The sequence below is a fragment of the Syngnathus leptorhynchus genome, chromosome 10 (assembly GCF_054491065.1).
Source record: "Syngnathus leptorhynchus isolate UIUO chromosome 10, UIUO_Slep, whole genome shotgun sequence".
NCBI classification, from domain to species: Eukaryota; Metazoa; Chordata; class Actinopteri; order Syngnathiformes; family Syngnathidae; genus Syngnathus; species Syngnathus leptorhynchus.
Window position 1 is genome coordinate 5,584,608 of NC_141204.1, and position 21,432 is coordinate 5,606,039.

Below are 21,432 nucleotides of genomic sequence, written 5' to 3' on the forward strand. Positions count from 1 at the left end.
GCACGCACGCATGCACGTCCGTGTGAAGGTCGCAGACTCCCTTGTCACGAGCCGCTTTTCAGACGTTGCCCCCATTCATTCCTCTGCCATCTACCTTTCCACCACAGGTTCTTCTAATAATGTCCAGTACCGGGCAGAGAGAATCAAGATCCCTTCTACTCCCCGCTATCCTCGCTCCATGCTGGGGTCGGACAGAGGTACGGTAGTCATGAGTAAAGCAGCGCATGCTAGTGTTCAAATTCTTTCATAGGTAGGCGTTGTTTCTCGAACCTCCCCGTCTGCTTTTTTCCCCACGTAGGCTCCCTCTCGCATTCAGAGTGCAGCAGCCCCAGCCTCATCACGCCACCGCAGTCGCCGCTCAACCTGGAGACATCGTCCTTCGCCAGCAACCAATCGCAAGGCTCCATTTCCACATTACCTCGCATCTCTGTCAGCCCGGTGCCGGTCGGCGAGCGCAGGAAGGACAGGTACGAAAGCACTAATCTGTCCATTCCAAGTCTGGGTTCCACATCTGCACTCCTCTAATGCTTGGAGACGTTTTTGGCTCTGCTGTCAAGTTGATGAGAGCGCTCGCTGTTGTTTGAGTAAAGTGCTTGAGTAAAAGAGATGTAGCGGAGTGAGTGACGGAGAGGATGATAATAAGGATCATCACAAACAGTTGCCTCCAAGATGCTCCTTGAAGACTCTACTCCAAAGGTGTTGCCAAGCAACAGGTCCATCACTGTCAGAGCGACTGCGGCCCCTCAGCGATATTAAGAATTTCCGTCTCCCGTGCTTATCATTTGCTTCTCTTCTTTCCACTTCTGTTTGTTTCATTTGGCACGACAGCAGCCTTCAGTGAATCACACGTGTGTTGCTGTCTCACTTTGATGTCTGTGTGTCCTCCTTTCTTATCTGCCTCCCGCTTCTCCGCCACACCTCCGGTTTCCAGATCGCTTTACCGTAACCGATCTTTTCTGAGGATTCCTCCGGCCGCGAGGCCGAGGTTCTCCTCTCTCAGGTGCCTCAGGTTCGTTTTGCCTCACGGCGCCGTTGGCATTGCGACGCCTTCCTCTTGACCCATCCCTCCCGTTCCCTGTACCCGAGTCCCCCCCCCTGTCGTTCACCTGCTTGTCCGCTGTGAGGCAGATGCCACGGACAGAGGCAGAAAATCCTGTGCGGCATATTGAATGCAAAAGTAGATGTGAACGCTTGTTTAGATTGCTAGTCGTCTGCATGCTGCATTAGAACACCCCAAGAGAAGGCCCCTTGTTAGATAGCTACTCCGGTTTGACTATACAGTGGTACTTTGACTTACAAGTAAACATTCGAATACATTTTTTTTTAACTACTGTATGTTTTTTTAATCTTGAGTTTCAAGCAAAAATGTGAGGTATGAGATTTTAGTCATGGTGACAGCTCGGTGTCGTTCTTCTGTGCATTATATTGCCCCCTTGTGGCTAAGGTACAAAGAGAAGAATTTTAATTATCTCACTATGCTGTTTAATTTTTTACATGATATTATTGAATTATATTACTGTTCATGTAGTGCAATACAGCTAGTTCTATTTTTCTTATTCTATTCTTTTTCTTATTTTGGGACTTTGAGACGCAAGAGTTTTGAGTTATAAGGGCAGTGACGGAACAAACTAAGCTCCTAATTCAAGGCACCACTGTATTCATAATACATTGGCTGATCCTGTCTGCACTTGTCTCCCTTCACGTGGCGGAAATCCCTCTCAGATATTGCATGTGTCGTCCACACGGTCAACATGCATGTGTGTATATTGGCTGCAAGCCGAGTGGTCCTGCAGTCTGCAGTGTGTATGTTACGCAACGGCATTATTAGTATTACTCAACCGTGAGCTTTTGGGCTTGGCCGTGTTTGTACGCCACTCTCTTTGGCCCTCGTCTCTGGCTGCTAATCCATCCCTCTGATGTTCCTTCATGGAATTTTGTGCCATGCCCAATCCCGCCATGTTTGTAGAGGTTACACACACACACACACACACACACACACACACACACACACACACACACATCACTCTCTAATCATTTTAGGATTCCTCCCGGTAATGAAATCAAAACTGATATTATACACATAAAAATAGGCAATTTTCCTCAAATAGTGACATCCACTTTAATAGTAACTTTAATAATAAACAAATTATGATGTCACTAGATTTTTTTTCATCAGGGTAAAAAGAAAAGGAAAAAAAAGCAATGATGTGAGGTGAGTCCTATTACAGATCCTTAAAGACACATTCTCATTAAAAACTCTAAATTATCCATTTATGTCTTTGTGCCCTAGTGACAAATCGAGGGTGTGGCTAACTAGAATAGGCTCCACTTTTTGAGAAAATGGGCTATATATGAATTTGTTGAAAGAAACATCAACCACTGTGAAATACTGACCCTTTCCTTTTATTAGAAAATTCACAAACATAAAGAGCAAATATTTTCCTTGCAGGCCTTACCTGGAGGAACCTCGCAACGTCATCGTGCACAAAGGCGCTGAGCCTCTGGGCATCTCTATCGTAAGTGGGGAGAACGGCGGTATCTTCGTCTCCAAAGTTACTGGAGGCAGTATCGCCCACCAAGCGGGACTAGAGTACGGAGACCAGTTACTGGAGGTAAGTTACTTAGCCCTAGCCTACTTTATTTCTATAGCGTGTGGGTCATTCAAACTTAATTTCACCCTTCCTTCTTCAGTTCAATGGCATCAACTTGCGAAACGCTACGGAACAGCAGGCTCGACTCATCATTGGCCAGCAGTGCGACACCATCACCATCATGGCCCAGTACAACCCACACATGTACCAGCTGGGCAACCATTCTCGCTCCAGGTACTTTTCTGTTTTCGAACATTTATTATTATTTTTTTTGTAAGGTTTGATTTTAATGTAGCGATGACCCACAGGAAGGCTTATAAAACACTCTAAGCGTGTGCTTGCTTAGCTTCTCTGCTTGGTTGCAGCTCCCGCCTCGAGCCAGTCAGTACTCAGTCCACACCGCAGGGCAGCGGGGCCGCTACCCCGGAAAATCACTCCGCTATCGACACGCTCAGCGAGCAGGACGAGGGCACCCTCACACCGTCCTCCAAGCAAACCACGCCCACCACCAGCCCCCGCAACTATGTCAGGTGAATACAGTCTCAAAAGGACTAAAGAGCAAAACCGTCTTTGGTAACGTCATATCGCTCTTTCTCTCTCTTTTGTTGCCTCACAGATCGCAATACGATAGCAACAAGAAGGCGGGCGAACCGCGACTGGTGACGGTGCACCGGCCCGGGGTAGAGGTGGGAATCACGCTGTGTGGCGGGAACCTGCGAGGCGTCTACGTAGACAGTCTGGATGAGGACAGTCCTGCCAGAGGAGCCGACGGCCTGCGCCCCGGCGACCTCATCCTGGAGGTATGGCAGTTTCGTTCCTAAATAGTGCTAAATAGTTACTTCAAACATCTTTTGTTCATTATTTTGTAACGAGTCAATTAGTATTACTTTCTTCCAATATTTCCTATGAGCAAGGGTCCAATGTAGTACTTGCTCATAAAATACCAAAACATCTCCTGGCGTGCCACCGCCGCCTCTGAATGGAAATGCTTCATGGAATTAGCATTCAGCTCCGTCACCCTTTCTGTCCTTCAATCTTCCCTTCTGTTTGCTCTTTTCCTCCCCGGTGCCTCAAATCAATATGGCGCCTCTTTAATTCCACTAAAAGCTTGTGCCGCCCACGTAAGATGCAGCAAATGATTTTTCAGGTAAACGCACACCGCCAGTAATAACACTCCTTTTATTTCCACCCCTGACTCATTTTGCAGTATAACTCGGTGAATATGAAGAACAAGACAGCAGAAGAAGTCTACGTGGAGATGTTGAAGCCGGCTGAGACCGTCACGTTCAAGGTGCAGCATCGGGCGGATGACTTCAATGTGCTCAAAGATGTTCCAGGAGATGGCTTTTATATTAGGTACACACACACACACTTGCACATTGCACACACGCTCGGTGTAAAAAGACTGCACACATTTCCCCAAGCATCCCCATGTGGTTCTATGTTGCTATTAATAGCGCAGCCACCAGAGCGTCCCTTGAACAAGCAAGGATTTTTCTCATCTAACCAATTACGTCCCTCATCCTGTGATTCTAAATGTCCGATTTAGGTGACTTCTTCTCTACTCTCTGCACGCACGCCGCCACTAACATCCTTCTTTAGTTGCCGCTCAGGCTTTTTGTGCCTTATTTTAAGATGTCGGTATTCATGAAGGCTGCTAATACCAGCCAACAGGAAGTGCTCCTCAGCATTAGTTGGCACTGTACTACAGTAGTTAAACATTGTCGAATCATCATCTGATTCAGAAAGAAAGGGGAGGGGGAGCAGTGTCACAGCATCTGCCGCAGTCACTTGTCATATAGGCAAGTGTGCTGGTGATGTCATATGCAGTAAATATACTCGGTCCGCCTGGCTGTCAAAGATAGGCTGCTCGGGGGGAATGACTTAGGAGGATCCAGCGGGACACGAGTGGGGCCCACAGCACGTGTGGATAAACTCATCCTCGTTGTCTAGTTCACTCGCCAAACTGTGCCGTCGCATCCGCCGCCTCATCAACTTGATGCTCGTCTCTCCTCACCATCTTCAACATAACTCCCCTCCAATCCAGAGCACTTTATGACCGCGTGGGCGAGGCAGAGGGCGACCTGACGTTCAAGAAGGACGACATCCTTTATGTGGACGAGTCGTTACCAAAGGGCAGCTTTGGGACGTGGATGGCCTGGCAGCTGGATGAGAACGCGCAGCAGATTCAGAGGGGGCAGATCCCCAGCAAGTACATGTGTGTTGAGTAAACAATGCTGCACACAAACACTTTTATCCTGAAATTCATAATATAGAATAGAAACAGAAGGAACAAATATGCATCTTAATTTAATGCCAGTAAATCCATGATAGTTAATATAAATTAGCAATGCCATTTAAAAAAAATAATCAAATTAATTAAAACATTACAGAGTCAGAAGATGCTCTCATTGTTTTCCACTTTTATGCATTTGAGTTGATTTCACAGAGCAGAATAACAATTAACACAATCTCCGACATTCCAGGATGGACCAAGAGTTCTACCGGCGGCACAGCGTGACCGAGATGAAGGAGGAATCTGGCAAGACTCTTTCGGCCGCCGCCCGCCGCTCCTTCTTCAGGAGGAAGCAGAAGCACAAACGCAGCAGCTCCAAAGACAGCAAGGAGACTGTGGCTCTGGATGCCATCAGCACCGACTCCATCCCCTTCCTGGAAGGTGTGCGATCGCACGGGCCGACGGTGTCTGAGGTCCCCGCTGATGTCATCATCGTGTGTGAACTTTGTGTTTATAGAATGCGTTAGCCTGGCCTACCAGAGAGTCCAGAAAGTGGAGTGCGCCTCTCCTAGACCCGTTCTGGTCCTTGGCCCACTGACGGACCCCATCAAAGAGATGCTAGTCAAAGAGTCTCCGGGGAAGTTCTTCAGATGTGTGCTAGGTGAATTTCTAATAGCATAATTGCCCAAGTCATTTTTATAAAACAATGCAATAGAAAATATTTCATTTGTCTTTGTTTCTGCAGAGGTGATGAAGGCATCCCAACAAGCCATTGAGCGCGGCGTCAAGGACTGCCTCTTCATCGACTACAAGCGCCGCAGCGGCCATTTTGACGTTACCACGGTCGCATCCATCAAGGAAATAACAGAGAAGGTACTTGCCCCATTTCAACAAGCTTTAATCCGACATGATAACTCTACATTTGTCTGTTCTTAATCTCTTGCCATAAGGGTTTATTGTACTTCATTGCCGACGTGAAATAAAGATGCCGGCAAACAGCAAATCTTTTTTTTTTTTTTTTAATCCCCTTTGGTTTATGAGGGATTTGTTTGTTTTTCATTGCAGGGTTGTCACTGTTTGCTGGACATCGCGCCACACGCCATCGAGAGGCTCCACAGCGTTCACATTTATCCCATTGTTGTCTTTGTTCGCTACAAAAATGCCAAGCAGATCAAGTAAGTGGCATCATAACACACACAATAAAATTGCTGGATGCCAATGTTATATATTAATTTTCATGAAACAATTACATTTGGCCTCCGCAGCATGTCATCTCAGCAAATGTATAATTTGTATCTTGTTTTTTGAAAGAGAGTTCTGTTTTTTTGTCTTCAGGAAAACAGAAATGGCGAAAAACAATTTAGCACTATCTCTCCACTACACGTTCGTAACTAATGTGTCTGTCTACGTTTGTCCCCAGGGAGCAGAAAGATCCTGTTTATCTGCGGGACAAAGTGTCTCAGAAACATTCCAAGGAGCAGTTTGAAAGCGCGCAGAAGATCGAGCAAGATTATAGCAAGTTCTTTACAGGTGTGTGCATGCGCATGTGTATACGTTTTTCCAGTGTGTTTAATATAATGCGTCTCCATCGCAGGTATTGTCCAAGGCGGCTCCCTCCCATACATTTGCACTCAGATCATGACCATAGTGGATCAAGAACAAAGTAAAGTCCTGTGGACTCCGCTCGGGTGCCCTTAGCGAGGCGAAAGGAGCGCTTGTCCTTAACACTAATTCATGAAAGCTTCCTCACAACATACATAAGGTACACTATATTGTAAATTATTGATATCTATTTTTTGTTATTTTCTCCAAGTACTTCAGAGCAGGCACGTAGCACTGGCTCTCCACCTTCAAGCTCATTCAGTCTTCCTGCAGGACTCATTGGTGGTGTATGTGTATATATGTGTGTGTGTGCTGAATGTGTGCTCAAATTGCGTGTGCGTGTGTATGTGATCAATATTGACTCTTGTGAGCCTAATCCAGCCTCCACTCCCTCTGTTGTATACTCAGAACCTTAACACTATGTTCACAACCAAGCAAAGGAGCATTGGGGCCATGCTGAAAAGCGGGAAGGAAAAAGTATGAGAGAGGAAAAAAAATAGTTCAAAGTTCAAATCGGAAGGGAATAGAATGAAAGGGGGAAAAGTTGTAATTTTACAAGAATAAGGTTATTTTTTTACATGGGGAAAAATAATGAGATAAATTTTTGAATATTTACATAATGATTTGCTTTATATAAAAAGGTAGCGTATAGTACCGTTTTTTATGTTAAAACATTATTTTGTTTTATTTAGGATTTTCTTCAAAACACTTGTTTGACTAAATTGAGCGTTGTTTCATTTTTGGATTTTTGTCATGTGATGACACAAACACGTTGCGTGTTGTGTCTATTCTTGCGCCTGTACTATTTTAGTTTCTCTTTAATCTTAGAAAGTACTAACCTTTTCCCTCCATATTATGACATTATTGTATAAATATAACTTTATTCTTGTAAAACGGTTGTCCTCTTGTAAAGACTTTACAGTTATCAATGACGTAATTTTTTTTTGTGCTTTTCATCATGGCCCTAACACTCTCACTCTGTGTAGCAGTTCCCATGGACGAACCCCACCACACAATTATGCACCCGACTGACAACTATTGTGGATTTCGTTTGTGTTCAAGTCTGTTGTATTTGTTCTTGTTGTTGTAATGAGTGTTAAGGCGGTTGTCATGACGTACTGTAGCTGCGCTCACACTGCCCGCGCCGACGGCAACCGCACGTTAGCTCTATGCATTGTGTCCTCTTTGTAGTAGCAGGGAGTGTGCCAGCGTTTATCACAGGCCTTTCGGAAAGTGCCTTCGCTAGAAGACGCCTGATTTCCAAGCAGCCCCCTTCCCCTCCCCGAAGTAGACTTGTGTTCACTCCCAACACGGGGCTGTGGTGGCAAGCGCGTGACAATGGCCGACTTGTATTATTATTATTATTTTTTTTTTTTTAAGAAGGTCGGAGGCCGATATGGCTTCCAAACGGGTTCAACTACTCAGAATGCACTCCAGGGCTAGACAGACCACTGTGTAATTATATCCTCCTATCTCTTTAACATGTATTTAACAACATAGAGTATGCAGATACACATAAAAAAAACTTATATATATATATATATATATATATATATATGCACACAGTATATAAATCTATATAGAAAAGAATATATTCCGTGTATTTTCACTAGGTCACGTGCCTACGAAGTCAAGTTAGCATGTTGGTTTGATTTCTCTTTTTGTGGTTAATTGTCAGTCACCTATCAATGTACTCTTGAAAAGAAGAGACGGTATGAAGCGACATTTGCAGGGTAATATCTTCAAGTCATCGTTTAGTGACATTTGTTCTGTTATTTAATTTCACTTTGAGTAGGGAGGAAAAACTGTGGACGGCCTTCCCGCAAACAATTTTCTTGTGCCAAAATCCACAAAAAAAAAAAAAAAATGTCTCAAGCCCTTTTTATGTTTGTTTTGCACTTGTTCAGCTGTGAACTGTAAACATGTAACTGTTGCCAGGTTTCCAGTAGGCTACCAATACTAGGTACTATCATTTCTACTGTAACTAATTAACATTTTCTTTTTCAATGTCTCACATCAGTTCCGTACATTTCATCAAGGGCCTTTTTAGTCTTACGAGATCAAAAAGGAACACGTATTAGAATTATTCAAAAAAAAAAAAAAAAAAGGGATCTATCTATTCTTGCACAGTTTTTCAGAGGAAATTTGGTCCACCAGTTTGTCTATTGGGCTTTAAAAAAAAGATCTAAAAAAAGTAAAAAGTGTAATGTTACTATTTTTCTGTGTAGATACTAGCACGTTAGAGGAAAATGCCGTATATTACATGTATGTTTGTCGATGCGATGCAGGTACTGATTGAACGTCTCTTTTTATGAACAGAATGTGATTTGTATGTTGAGACATTAACATAATAAAAGTCTTTTGTTTTTTGTCCGTATCACAACTATCAGTGTTTAATTGAAGTGTTTTTATTATTTGAAAAGCCGTATGCTCACAGGACATCATTGGGTACATTGATGTAGTTGACTATTTTCATTCTTGCATTTTTTTTTTTTGTGCATTAAAAAAAAAATTGCAGTGAAGTTTAATGGTGCGGCAGTACCTTTTTAACTGTGGCAGTTCCTCATCTTTCCAGCCGGGGGCGGTCTCTGCAACTGCTGCTTTAATATGACTATATTCATGTACGTTATAAACTGCCGCTTTCAAATGCTATCAACTTAGAATATTTTATTCAAAACTTAATACTTAAAACTTATTTTACAAAAGCTCTAAATTATAAACCTCTCAATATGGATAAAATATTCTGAAAATATATATAATAAAATATATCATGGGTTCAACTCACTTTGGGCCCCTCTTAAGGGTAACATGATTTAACTTTTAAAAACCTTCAGATATTCCCCCCCCAAACTTTTTTTTTATAATGTAAGACTTAAAAATAAAATTAAAATTACAGCTAAAAGTATTGGGACACCCATTATGAATGAATTGTGACTTGTGCTTGACCCCTGAGATGCACCTGCCTCAAGGGTTCTCTATTGTTGGAGGCTTGTGACACATGTGGCAGCGTGCATCCGCCCACCAGGCATCCCCGGAGTCGCCTGTTTTTTTAGAACCCCAGACAGCTGTTTCTCCCCCTATCCTTTTTCTAGGCCCAGCTACACATGCTCCGTGCTCTTGCTACAGTTGCGCCTCACCAATCTGCACCTGTTTATTGTTTTAGCCTATTATTATGTGATCTGTAATGACCGGAAAATATATTCATCACACTTTAGTTGTTTACCTAATGAAAACGTCACGCATGGAAAAACAAACACTCGCAACTGGGAAAATGGAAGCACTCTGCTTAATGAAAGTGTCACGTAATCATTTGATTCACAAGTCAAATCATTAGGGACTCTGGCACAATTGGCTTGAGATCCAAATTCAAAAAGGGTATATAACATTAAGGTCAAACAAAACTAAACTTAAAGGAAATCATGGAACTAAGTAGTTTTGCACACAATGGGCACCACATGCAATTTGTTCAAGAATGAATATAATGAAAAAGATGTATAAAATATTACTCCTTTAATTATATGAAAACGTGCACATGAGTAATTATCGTGCAATTAAAATAAAGGTACATTTTTGTAAGATAAACACGTTTGCAAGTTTTTGCGTTAATTTAACATGATTTTAAAAAAAAAGTTTGAACTTTTTGTTTTCGGTTGTATTAGCGCCCCCTTGTGGAGCGTTCTCGCATCCTCTTGACAGGCGCTCAGCTGTGGAGGGAGACACCAACACACATGGCACACGCCCGTTTCTCTCTCTCGCTCTCTCTCTTTCTTTCTCTCTCGCAGTCACTCTGCACGCATGCACGCATTCGTCCACTAGTCGAGTACATGCAGCCTCCTTCACTTGACTGACGACGGCCACCGGAGCACCAGAGCTCCTCTGCGGCTCTTTTGGCCACAAACGCCCGCAAGAGTCGCCTGACAGAAGTGCATCGAGTGAGTAAGGTGGAGGGGGAAAAGGATCGGATGGAAGACGGCTAGTGCAAGGTGTCCCAACCGTGGAGCGTTATATTCCTTTTTTAATTTGCATCGTTAAAGTGTTTTCGTTCTGGAAGGTTGTTCCCCACCGCGACCCCCCTGCGGGACGAGCGCTGTCACCGGCGGCTGCAGGCCGTCGTCGTCGTCTTGCATGGCGAACGGTGACCCGCACTTGTCTGATTTCGATTAAAACTGCCAATTCGGATGTTAAATGCCTCCGCCCATCTGCTTTTTTGGGCTGTTTTGCTTTTTTCACGTGACGCCAAACAATTGACGGGATCTCCAGCAAGAGCGTCAATAGGGGGAGGTTGTTTGTTCTCGTGGTACCCCAGGCGATATGGCTGGTGAGTGGGGCTGGGGACGCCGGCCAAGGCTCTCCAAGGCTCCCCCATGCTAGCCGAGGCGGATGGCACGGTCCCCCACGGCAGCGCCAGCTCTATGAGGACAAGCGATAGCGACCCTCCGCCGCCCAAAGCCGCCGCCGCCGACTCCTCGATCCTCATCTCCAAGATGCAAGACGTCGTCATTCCCTTCTCGTCCGAGGTGCCCTGTGACAATAATGGGCAGCGCATGTGGTGGGCGTTCCTCGCCTCCTCCATGGTGACCTTCTTCGGGGGGCTCTTCATCATCCTGCTGTGGAGGACCCTCAAGTACCTGTGGACCGTGTGCTGCCACTGCAACGTTAAAAGCAAGGTAAAGGGGGTGGAAAATGTGTGTTCAATTTGTGCATACTTGCAGCCCAAAGGACCAGAGTTTGAATCTTTGTGTACTCTTTGTCAAGTAATTTGTCACAGTCCATAGATGTCAATGTGAATGCTCCTCTGTATGCCTTGGATTGACAAGTCACCAAAGGTCGCCATTGAATTCTCTACACTGTTTGTACTATGTGTCCTCTCTGCATCCATTGCAGCCTGGTCATCCTGGAAGAGGGACCCTCCCATTTGTGGTCTCTTCTCAGGGTTTCTCATTTCCCCTAGATGGAGTTTTGAGTTTTTCCTTGCCCTCCTGGGAGTTTAAGATCAGGGGATGTTTGAGAATATTTGTCATTTTTCACATGTCCTGAGTGTCGTTAGTCACTTAAATGTTGAACAGAGGCTGTGATGTACCGAAGCCGAATTCCTTGTTTGGCACGCTCAAACATGGCAAATAAAAACTCTTGAATCTTGAATCTCATCCTGATTGAAGCATCACCGAATAACTGGTTGTGGAGACCCTTCCAGGATGTACCCTGCTTCATTTGCCAAAATCTCAGCAGGGGTCGGCGCCAGCTATGGTTTCCCAGCGCTTTGCCTGAGACTCACTCTCACTCGCTCCCAGCTGTCTGTACCATCCATGCACTTGTACGAAATAGTGGGCTACTTTTGTTTGAATCATGGTTCTGACTCACACGGGTGGGGTGGGGGGGCAATCAGTCCCCACTCCTCTCTAACTGCAGTGTGTTTTATTTCATAATGGCTGCAGCCGAGAGCTACTTTGATATTTGAGATGTAAATAAGCTAGTCGCTCCGTCTCAGGTGAAAGCAGAAGGGAGATTCAAAGCGCCTTAATAATGGACGGATGGATGAGTGGGTGGGTGGGTGCTTGCGTGAGGGAAGTGTGATCTGCTTTGACCTTGATGTGTTGGTGCCGTGTGTCCAGTTTAAATGGAAGTGTGATATACCAAAGATCTCCTCGCTACAAGCCTGTCATGTTGCTTAGCTCATATTTTTCTTGCTGAGAAACATCTTTAGCATCACAGACAACTAACTACTTTGAACAATTACAAAAACTTATCATCTTACTGATACATTCAGAAAAAAAGTCAAAACTGAATAAATAATCTATAAATATTTATGAATTTATTCTGGGCCTAAACCACAACCTTCCTTGAAAATCTGTTCATCAGTTTTCTTGTAATTCCACAAAAACGCAAATCGGAAGGCATAATTAACCTTATGACAACTTCCATGCTCAGTTTATCTATTTTGCCTCTAAAAACGTGTAAACACCAGTCGCATAATCTAACAGGCCACATTAGATTTTATGAAACAGGAACTGTTTGCCTTTTGGACAGCTTTTTGATCTGCTTGTCAAACAAGAAACCATGTTAGAGCTTCCACTCTTGTTATATTCTGGACGGCTGCGTCATACCGTTAGGTGACTTTGGTAGGCTTCACACTCGGCTGCTGAGGGAAGAGGCTCGTTAGGAGTATTAGAGAGGTAGAAACAGGATCCGCGTTCAGCTGACTGGATCGGCCGGCTAAGTCCGCAAGTGTCAAGAACGAGATGTGTCTTCGTTTGGCTGCGGGTGGAAAGACTTTCTTTGGGATGATGTGAGAATGCAAGAGGAAGGCGGAAGTGAAGTCGCTGCGAAACCAGCCTGTTGCCATTGACACGCAGCTGTGTCCTAATTCTTGGAAGCGATTGTAGTCTCTGTTAGGGCTTTAAGAGGATAATTGTAGAGGGAGATCAGTAGATGTTGAAAATGTCAAGTGTCTTCCCGGAAACACCAGATAGCATACCGACTGGGTCCAAATTCTGGACACAACTATGGTGGTATAGAAAGGGCCCCAATGTTGTTGTTTTTTACTTAACAGAACTGTAAAAAAAAAAAAAAAAAAAAAGTACCTGTCTTGCTTAATCAACTGCCCTTTTTATCTTACTAAAACGCTTTCCAATATGGGAAAGAATCACTTAAAGGCGCCTGCCATTATTATTGAATGGTTTTGCTGAATGTAAAGCTTGTTTTCTGTGTTGCTGTGCTTCTTCTCCTCCCTCTCTGCTGTTTGGTTATCTAATCGTCTAGTTTATCTACTCTGCATCATGCCACCTCCAGAAGTTCTTACATGATGCCTCTGCTAGTGGAGATGCGTGTGGGAGGGAGGAGCATAGAAGCTTTTGTAACATGACGTCTGTTAGAGAGGCTGCTGGAAACATGGCATTGCTCAATTCAGAGATTATTTCAGGGGAAAATATTTATAATACTATGGGGACAATCTGCCTAAATGTTAATTCAGAGGTACAGAGTAAAATACTAGCCCGGCAGATTGTATGGATGTATCTCAAATTCCCCTAGCTGATGTAATTGTGCCCTTCTTCACCTGACAAACTAATAGGTGCAGCCAAGTGTTGATCTTAATCCTTTTGCCTCACAAATCAACAACAAATTATTTGGGAAAGAAAATATGCTGTCTGTGTACAGAAATTCTGCACCACTTTCATTTGGAGATCCTCAGGGATCATTATTGCTTCCCTTTGCGATTCATTGCACTCTCTTAATGTACTTTCTCGTTTAAGACACCAGTACACAGCTTTGCCACACTTTGTCCACTCATTGTTCCCAAATCTCTGACTATTTACAGAAACAAAGTTTTTCTATTTATTGTCCTCAATTTTCCTCTTTCGCAATCCTGCTAATATTTGCCTTATTTATGTTTCATTTTCTTCTCCTTGGTATCACACAGGCCCAATTCCAATGAGGGCACAAGGGCAAACTTCCAAACCCTCTCCCTTCAGCGCGTTTCAAGCTCTGGTCACGTCCGTCATTGATTTACTGCAACATTATTTTCACTGGCATTCAATAAGTTCAAGACATTGGCTCCAAATGATTCCAAAAGACCTGCACCAAGGCTTTCGATCACATCTCCTGACTCCTAATTCAGCTCGATCAGCTTGTAGTTCAGTTAAGGACACGGGGATGTTTACTGCTTAAGCCCACATACTGTATAACTTTGTTCCCACGTAGCGGGGTTTAATATCAGCATTTCTTCACTGATGTGTTGTTTATTCCGCGAGGGCTTTGGAAGTGCCGTAAAGTGTAAAGGTTGTTAATTAATGATTATGTTGCCCTACGGAGGAAAACCTGCCCATTTGAAATTAGAGTGTATATGAGTACAAGCGACATACATACAATGTGTGTTTTGGTGAGCAGCAGCTGATGTGTCAGCTTCAAGCTCCTCCCCCTAGCAAGGCATAACACATGCGTGTTAAAGTGCACTTTAGCGATGACAGTTGTCAGAATTGTACAATTGTTTCTGTCCAAACAGCTCAAGTAGAAGGTTGACGCTGCAGTGTACCTGCCCCCGCCCGTCTTGTGTAACTTCCACTTGTGACATTTAGCTTTGTCATCTAATCTAGCTCACAGTTTGATGGGACTGTTTGTGGCATGCACATGTTCTCGCTTTGCCTTTACAATTGTTTCCCTGTGGTAAATGACAGAAGTGGTCATAAATCAGAGCAGGTTTTATTGTGTTTTTATTTTTCCACAAATTCTTATTGTAAACTCACATGCCACTTTTGTTATTTTATTTAAACAGTTTTGTGAAGCAATGCAGTACAATTATTTTACTGGCTTGTGGGGCAGTTATGAATTTGCCCTTTAAACCCTGCCTAGCAACAAGTGGCTGGTGAACAGGAAAAAAAATCTGAGTAATTCTGTTGTTCTAAATTTCTACATTTTCTAGATAGTTTCAAAAAAACGGCTGCAGAAGCAATTTAGAGTGCTGCATTAACTCCATCGAAAGTGCTCGATGCCTATATTAGACGAGTTACTATTCCAACTTTTAGCAAATGCTTTGAGGAATTTAATCCAAGATGGAATGCAAGTAAGCACACACAGAACTCAGAGTACACCGATTTTCTGCTTGATTGTGTGTGTTCTGAATGTTTGTTTCTTGGCGCGCCAGCCAGCGTCTAGTGGGACTATTAAAAATTCATCCTGTCTGGTCGAGATTTTGATGTGCTGTTTACTTTGCCCACTCAGCTCTGGTGCTGGGACATATTCTGAGAATTCATAACAAAGCACGCCTTTTCCAGGAATAATGATTCGGCTGTGTTTCAAGGACATTTTATATATTCCTTGCATTATAATAATTTTCAAAGCAAAACATAGCGACTTTGTGTTGTGTCGTGATATTCTTATGCTCCAGTTTAAATTGTGTTTTACATTCAGTTTGATTTCATCCTAAATTCCCACAAGGCATCACATTCTTTGCTTGGACTCCATTCAATGTTTAACTACTATTGTTTTAATACCGCTAGATAAATTCCAGCTAATGTGCACCGCCCAGTGATGCATAGCAGCAGCCTGAAGGGAATTTTTACATCACAACAACTCATTTCCATAAGTGAACGTTGCCATTGATTTTGGTGCACTGAAGCTTGCGAGCATTTAATTGAATGCTTGGAAATCCTTCCCAAGTATGTGTCTCTTCATCTCGACCACAATAAAATGAGACGAGTGCTCTGCTGTTAATGCTAATGGCTTGCGTAGGTGTCTGCGCAGACCCGGTGTGAGTGTATTTGTGTGTTGTCGTGTGCTTGGCAACACACCAGCTGTGTTTTGCAGAGCTCACGCCCCGACGTCAGCTGTCGCTCTCACTAACCTCGGCAGTCACCAAAATAAAATGCTGGGATTGTAGCATTTTGGAATAACAAGCTGGACGTATTCTTAAGTACAGTTACATAAAAAAAAAAAAAAGATTACCATTTATAGGGTTTTTCAAAAATCCACCAAATTTAACAGTGCAATCCCATGATGCCAGTTTCCCTCACAGTTATTATACCATAAGAACCTGATACCGGTATTGCTGCAGTTTGTATTTACGGTTTGTGGAAAGAGTATGTGCCAAGAATCTGGCAGTAGAGCGTGTCCCATTGCCATGTGAGGAATGCCGGGTCTTCTTGTGGTCGTCGCTCTCGCTGCAGGGTTCCCGTCATGTGTTGTTGACGCTTGCTGGTTGGGGTGTCGGGCGATGGGGGCGGGGAGGGGACCACTTTCCACCACAACCGCCACTGCAATAAAGGTGTCAGCAGTCTATCAGTGTTAAATTTAGCCGATAAAAATCGACGACTCACCGACAATACTCGATGGGAGAAATACATCCAACCCAAAACACAAATGTTCCAAGTTTTTGCTTTTTTCTTATTTAATAATGGAAAAATGTGTCCATCATGTAGCCAATGTCTTCATAAGAAGCTAGATAATTAACAAGCTACACACTTTCGCTTCAATTTTGTTAAACTTTTAATCAAAATGTAGGTCCTGTGATTGTTCATGGTCTTTTTAGTATTTTTTTTTTTAATGGACTCTGACAACTAACGATCATCTGTCTTGTCCCCCCCACGCAACCTCAATGGTCCAATGTGGCATCTATGACTCATGAGTTATTCTCCTTCGGACAGCCACACTTTTCTCGGCCCTAATCCTTAATTCACCAGCCGTGATTTGATGACCATCTAGGGACAACTTTAGTGCGCCACGCTGATGTATGTTAATCCTCAGACGAGGAGTGGCCATATATCAAGCAGGACTATGTATATCATGAGACGGGCGCTCGCGCACAGCTCCAGCCGTGCTCGCCTAAGTGTTGGCCCGCTGTCATGTTGTTATGTCTTCTTTGGCCCGTCAGCGTGCTATTAAAAGGACATCCACACCCCAGGAAGTATTGCTAGGTTAAAGGTTAGACGGGACGGGTATACCTGGCTCCGCAGTGGTGGAGAGGATTTCTGTAGATGGGCCGCTTGACACCAGCAAGGATGTAGGAGGGAGCTAGCTGCCTTGTTACCTTGCGATTTAACACTTGGATGGCAAGCGCGATCATGGCTGACAGGTTCTTAGATTTTTTTTTGTATCTTTTTTTTTTTTATCTTTCCTTGGCTCCTTAATAAGGAAAGTTGGTGTTTTGGTTCCCTGCAGCCAGGAACGTTATGTTTATGGATGGAGCTCTAAAATGTTGCAGATGTCATCAAAGGCCACATAATTAATCGCTGGCTCGCAGGGTAACGTAAACGCGGTTCAAGGAATGAACAGTTTATAGTTTGAATTGAGGAATTCATTTTAGTGTTCCCCCATTTTACTCACTATGATATGAATAATATAGTCCGCCTACTTCTCTATTTCTATCCATGAACCAGAAAGTAGTGTGCTATCGAGCCAACAGAAAAACAAGTGTTGGCCATTCTATGTTTTCTCATTAAAACAGTTATTTATTATTCAAGATTTTTATATCACTGTTAAGAAAGAAACCAGTGTAACCAAGCACAAATTGTCTTTTAATGAAACCAGAGTGTTTATCTAAAGCCTCATTTCATGGCCATTTGTGTTTGCATATAAACAGTAGAGCCTTTGTTTTACATTTTGCATGCAAATCAGAAATGAAACATCTCCGCCGTGAAATTTACCAGCTCTTTTCTGTTTATGATTATCTACCTCTTCCACGAGCGCACACCACCCACCGCCTCAGCGATCGGGGTGAAATGTGGACATCACAACTCGTCATAATTAGCCCTCGGATGGAGGCTCAGCGTCAGGGACACTGCGGTGACCTTCAAAGATCTCGGCAGGCATTTCCAGATTGCTTCTCACACACAAGAGTGTTGTCGCTCTCTTAGGAGGTTTGGTGTGTGTGTGAGAGTCAGCTATCGCTACGGCGACTGAGTGCTCACAGCAACATGTTTGGGTTAACCTCTGTGAGGGCTAGGCTAATATTGCTAATCGGCGTCTTCCGAGCGGGCTGTCGGCAGCTTGTTTTTCTCAGCGTGACAGCCATGTGCTGTGCCCTGTCTAAGAATAACTGCTATTATTTTAATAGGCTAATAATAATAATGGCAGCTGTGCTGTTCTGGATTTCAACTTCTCGCAAGGATTATAACACCACGTTTTGTCTAGTCATGGGAATCTTTTTTACTTGATATAAAATGCCTGACAGGGTCATGACTTTGCTCATCGTTTACCTCAGCCAAGGTCGTCATCAAAATATGATTGTTTATGTTCATCCGAAACAGTTTGCCCACCTTTCTCTGATCCTCCCTGCCAAAACCAAAATTCAACCACAGTTAAATTCCTAAAGTGGAATATTGTCACAGGAAGACGGATCTTTGCACTTGAACAAAACGACCATCATCTATTCAGCGAATGTCTCGCGTGGCAGATAACAAGGACAGTGGGATGTTTTTCGAGCAGCGAACAGCATCTCGCTCGCTGAACACCGCTCAGACAAACTTAGTTGGCCGTCTACACATTGGTCTGACATTTTCCAGTCTGCCTGCACAGCACGAGTAACCCCCGTCGCCAATTACAGCCTCGTTTGATGCCCGCCGAAAACGGAAGCTACCGTCTCGCTCAGGTTGAAGCTAGCATTTTTTTTTTTTCCTTGCCCTTTGAAAATCCTTGAAAGCCGGAAGTGAGCCAGGAGGCCCAATTTGAGAGCGTCACGAGGCCCGTAAGAGGAAGCGGTCACGTGTTAGCGTCACGGCTTGAACGGCGGCATGTGAAAACGTCGACGTGCGAGATGATGCGTATGGATTCATCATCGCCGGAGACGGCGGATGATGTGCAACGGGGTCTTTCATTGCTTACTTTATCTCTTGACACATTTTGACAAGCGAACAATTCACAGCCATTATTATCCGGCATCAATAATATCTTCCAGTTGATTTAATTTTCCAGTTCTATTTGTTTATACAGCTCTTGTCAATTGTGCAATTGTCCCTAATGTTGTGACCGGTAAGCGTCTCTATGTGAACACACTTTTTTAAAAAGTCTATTGCATCATTTTGACCACCTGTGCATCGTAGTTGTGTAAAATGAAGCAAAGCTACTCAGTTTGTGAATGTATGCAAAATAGTGAGCCTTATCTTAAAGGAATGCTGTAAGTCGACCTGTCCTAATGCAACGCGACGTTCCGATGATTATGTGCTAGGGCTGCGGCTGGGATTAGTTGTAATATTCATACTGCCGGTGTGAGAGGTGGAATCCATTGGCCACACTTGCGCAGACACAATTCCCTGATTTGGAAGCTTGTATTAAACAGAACGACAAGCCCCAGCTATTCTGTGCAAGCCAAGGCTGTTCAGCACCACGGAGAGCGCCGACGGGGACGACTAAAGTAGACGAGAGTGGCTCTCTGGCTGCTGTTTAGTATGATAAAGTGCTTGAATGTCATCTTGTTTCTTTGTTTGAACCTTTTAGTTGATTGTTTGAGCAAACACAGAGGTAAAACGGGATCTGGCTTTAAAGCAATGGTGCTTGCGTGTTGTCTCTTACTTGAAAGTAGCACATGTGGTCTGCGGGAAGCATTATTAACTTTGGAAAGGCAGAATGTTTTATGTCGCTCTGGTTTTAAATGCCGTTTAAGTGTGCTGATGTGTTTAATAAATTGGCAAGTGAGTGTGTATTATTATGTAATGGAAAAGCAAGACAGACCATAATGCATAATGGATGCTTTGACAGCCATACATCCGACGTGAAGTCATTGTAGTCTACTGATTGATTTTAATTTAAAATCTTAAAATCAACACTGATTTTATTTAAAATGGGATTAAAAACAATTAATTGCACTTTGGAATTTAACAGCATATTGCATGTTAGATTTATTTAAAATGCGGGTGTAATTTTTTAAATGTATATTCATGTTATTATTATATTATGGATAGTCATATAATTTTAAAGTTGAAACTAGTTGAGTAACTTCACATTTTATTATTATTTATTTCAGTAGATTATTATCTATTTTTGACCTGACAAATGCAAGTTATTCCATCATAAAAATAGGACATGATTAAAAACAAGTTTTTAATGTCAAAAGTTTCACAACTTTAAAGCTGTATGACATCAACTATAAACATTATCATGCAAAATCAAAAATATTTTTCATCCCCCAAAAATAATCCCTCGTGTTTCATTCAAAAAGAATCATTACTCATGAGATGAATGCTTTTTGTTGCAGAGCGGCGATATGTAAAAAAACTAAGCAAGTGACAAAGACAGTCATTTGTTTGTGAAGTGTGAAGCATCTCGGGAGTACGACATGGCAGACGGATTTCCAATAGAGACCGTTTTTGTTGGCAGCCGCGCTTGTAAAAAATGTGACAAGCAGGCAGGAGTGGGTTGGCACATGTGCACAAACAGCCAGTCAACCGTTGTGTCAGTAGGCGGGGGCGTGGGTTTGAGGAAAAACAGGCCCCCCTGCCCTCCCACCACCGTCACAGACACAAAAGAGGCTTTAACATTCTGAAGCTCGCCGACCTTGCTTTCTTGTCTGCCCTCGTTCTCCTCGTTGTTCAGGTGTGCCGAGTGGCGCTAACAGACTTAGCCACGCGCCATTTAGCAACCAGAGATGTTGATGTTTGGATGCTCACCCCGATGACAGCGACGTCAGGTTTTGTTAATTCCAAACGTTTGTTTTGACGAGCAAACTCAATGCTTGTTTAATTCTTGTCTGACTAAAATGTACCTTACGGGTCAATACCTGACGGGTTTGAGAGTGCGAATGCTCGACTTGTGCCGACAACTGAGCGCACCCAGTTCAGTTGTGCTCCAACGGAACCAACACGGACTCTTGCAAAAATACCTCGCATTGCAAGCACTCCCTTTAAATGCATGGAGCATGTAACATAAGCTTCAAGCTGGAGGTGACCTGACCTTTGAACCTTAGCCCTGTTGCGCATTCTACTCGGAATCTAGGTCACTAAGTTGATCGCTAACGTCACCCCGATACCCGATAAGCACGTTTAGACGCGATCCGCCACTGTCACTGCTATCGGATCAGATCTGTCTCCAACTCTAGCTCAGATCTTCTTCTTGCGTATCTTTTCATTTTGTGTTTTGTATATCATGGTCATGTACGTGTTTCCCTTTAAGGATGCGCCTCGTCTGCTGGTCGCATCAGAAATGGAAAACCGTGACATGGGCGCTGTCCATAAGTGGGAACCTTTCACCTGTCTCCACTGGGGTGGTCATAACAAAGACTATAAAAATGGGGCCCATTGCCTCCCTGCTTGGCATTCAGCATTACGGGTTGGAATTGGGGGTTTAGCTCACCAAAATGAATCCCGAGCGCGGTACCGCTGCTGCTCACTGCTCCCCTCTCCCCCAGGGGATGGATCAAAATCACACAGGGATGGGTTAAATGCAGAGGACAAATTTCAGCACATCCAGATGTGTGGGTGACAATCATTGGGACTTTAACTTTTTTAAAAACAATTTTTATTTTGTTTAGCTGTTAGCCATTCGAGTCTAGCCACTGCACCCATCACCCATCCCAAATAA

The 21,432-nt window shown here is 43.5% G+C and overlaps 2 protein-coding genes across 5 annotated transcripts in view; both read left to right on the plus strand.

Annotated features, from left to right (window-relative positions):
- Positions 1-7,924, plus strand: part of dlg5a (discs, large homolog 5a (Drosophila)) — a 31,124-nt gene extending 23,200 nt beyond the window's left edge. For 2 of the 4 annotated variants that reach the window (XM_085922116.1, XM_085922117.1), the window contains exons 20-34: positions 108-197; positions 299-467; positions 932-1,009; positions 2,450-2,612; positions 2,692-2,825; positions 2,957-3,121; positions 3,208-3,391; positions 3,799-3,947; positions 4,639-4,809; positions 5,078-5,268; positions 5,345-5,488; positions 5,573-5,700; positions 5,893-6,002; positions 6,248-6,357; positions 6,422-7,924. In XM_085922116.1, the coding sequence (XP_085778242.1) occupies positions 108-197; positions 299-467; positions 932-1,009; positions 2,450-2,612; positions 2,692-2,825; positions 2,957-3,121; positions 3,208-3,391; positions 3,799-3,947; positions 4,639-4,809; positions 5,078-5,268; positions 5,345-5,488; positions 5,573-5,700; positions 5,893-6,002; positions 6,248-6,357; positions 6,422-6,525 (2,090 nt within the window). In that variant the 3' untranslated portion in view covers positions 6,526-7,924. The remainder of the gene's footprint in view (positions 1-107; positions 198-298; positions 468-931; positions 1,010-2,449; positions 2,613-2,691; positions 2,826-2,956; positions 3,122-3,207; positions 3,392-3,798; positions 3,948-4,638; positions 4,810-5,077; positions 5,269-5,344; positions 5,489-5,572; positions 5,701-5,892; positions 6,003-6,247; positions 6,358-6,421) is intronic. The other 2 variants (XM_085922114.1, XM_085922115.1) reach the window with 1 other exon arrangement.
- A 2,253-nt stretch (positions 7,925-10,177) lies between these two features.
- Positions 10,178-21,432, plus strand: part of LOC147050099 (calcium-activated potassium channel subunit alpha-1a) — a 105,338-nt gene continuing 94,083 nt past the window's right edge. The window contains exon 1 of the mRNA XM_085922108.1: positions 10,178-11,096. Coding sequence (XP_085778234.1) covers positions 10,794-11,096 — 303 coding nt within the window. The 5' untranslated portion in view covers positions 10,178-10,793. The remainder of the gene's footprint in view (positions 11,097-21,432) is intronic.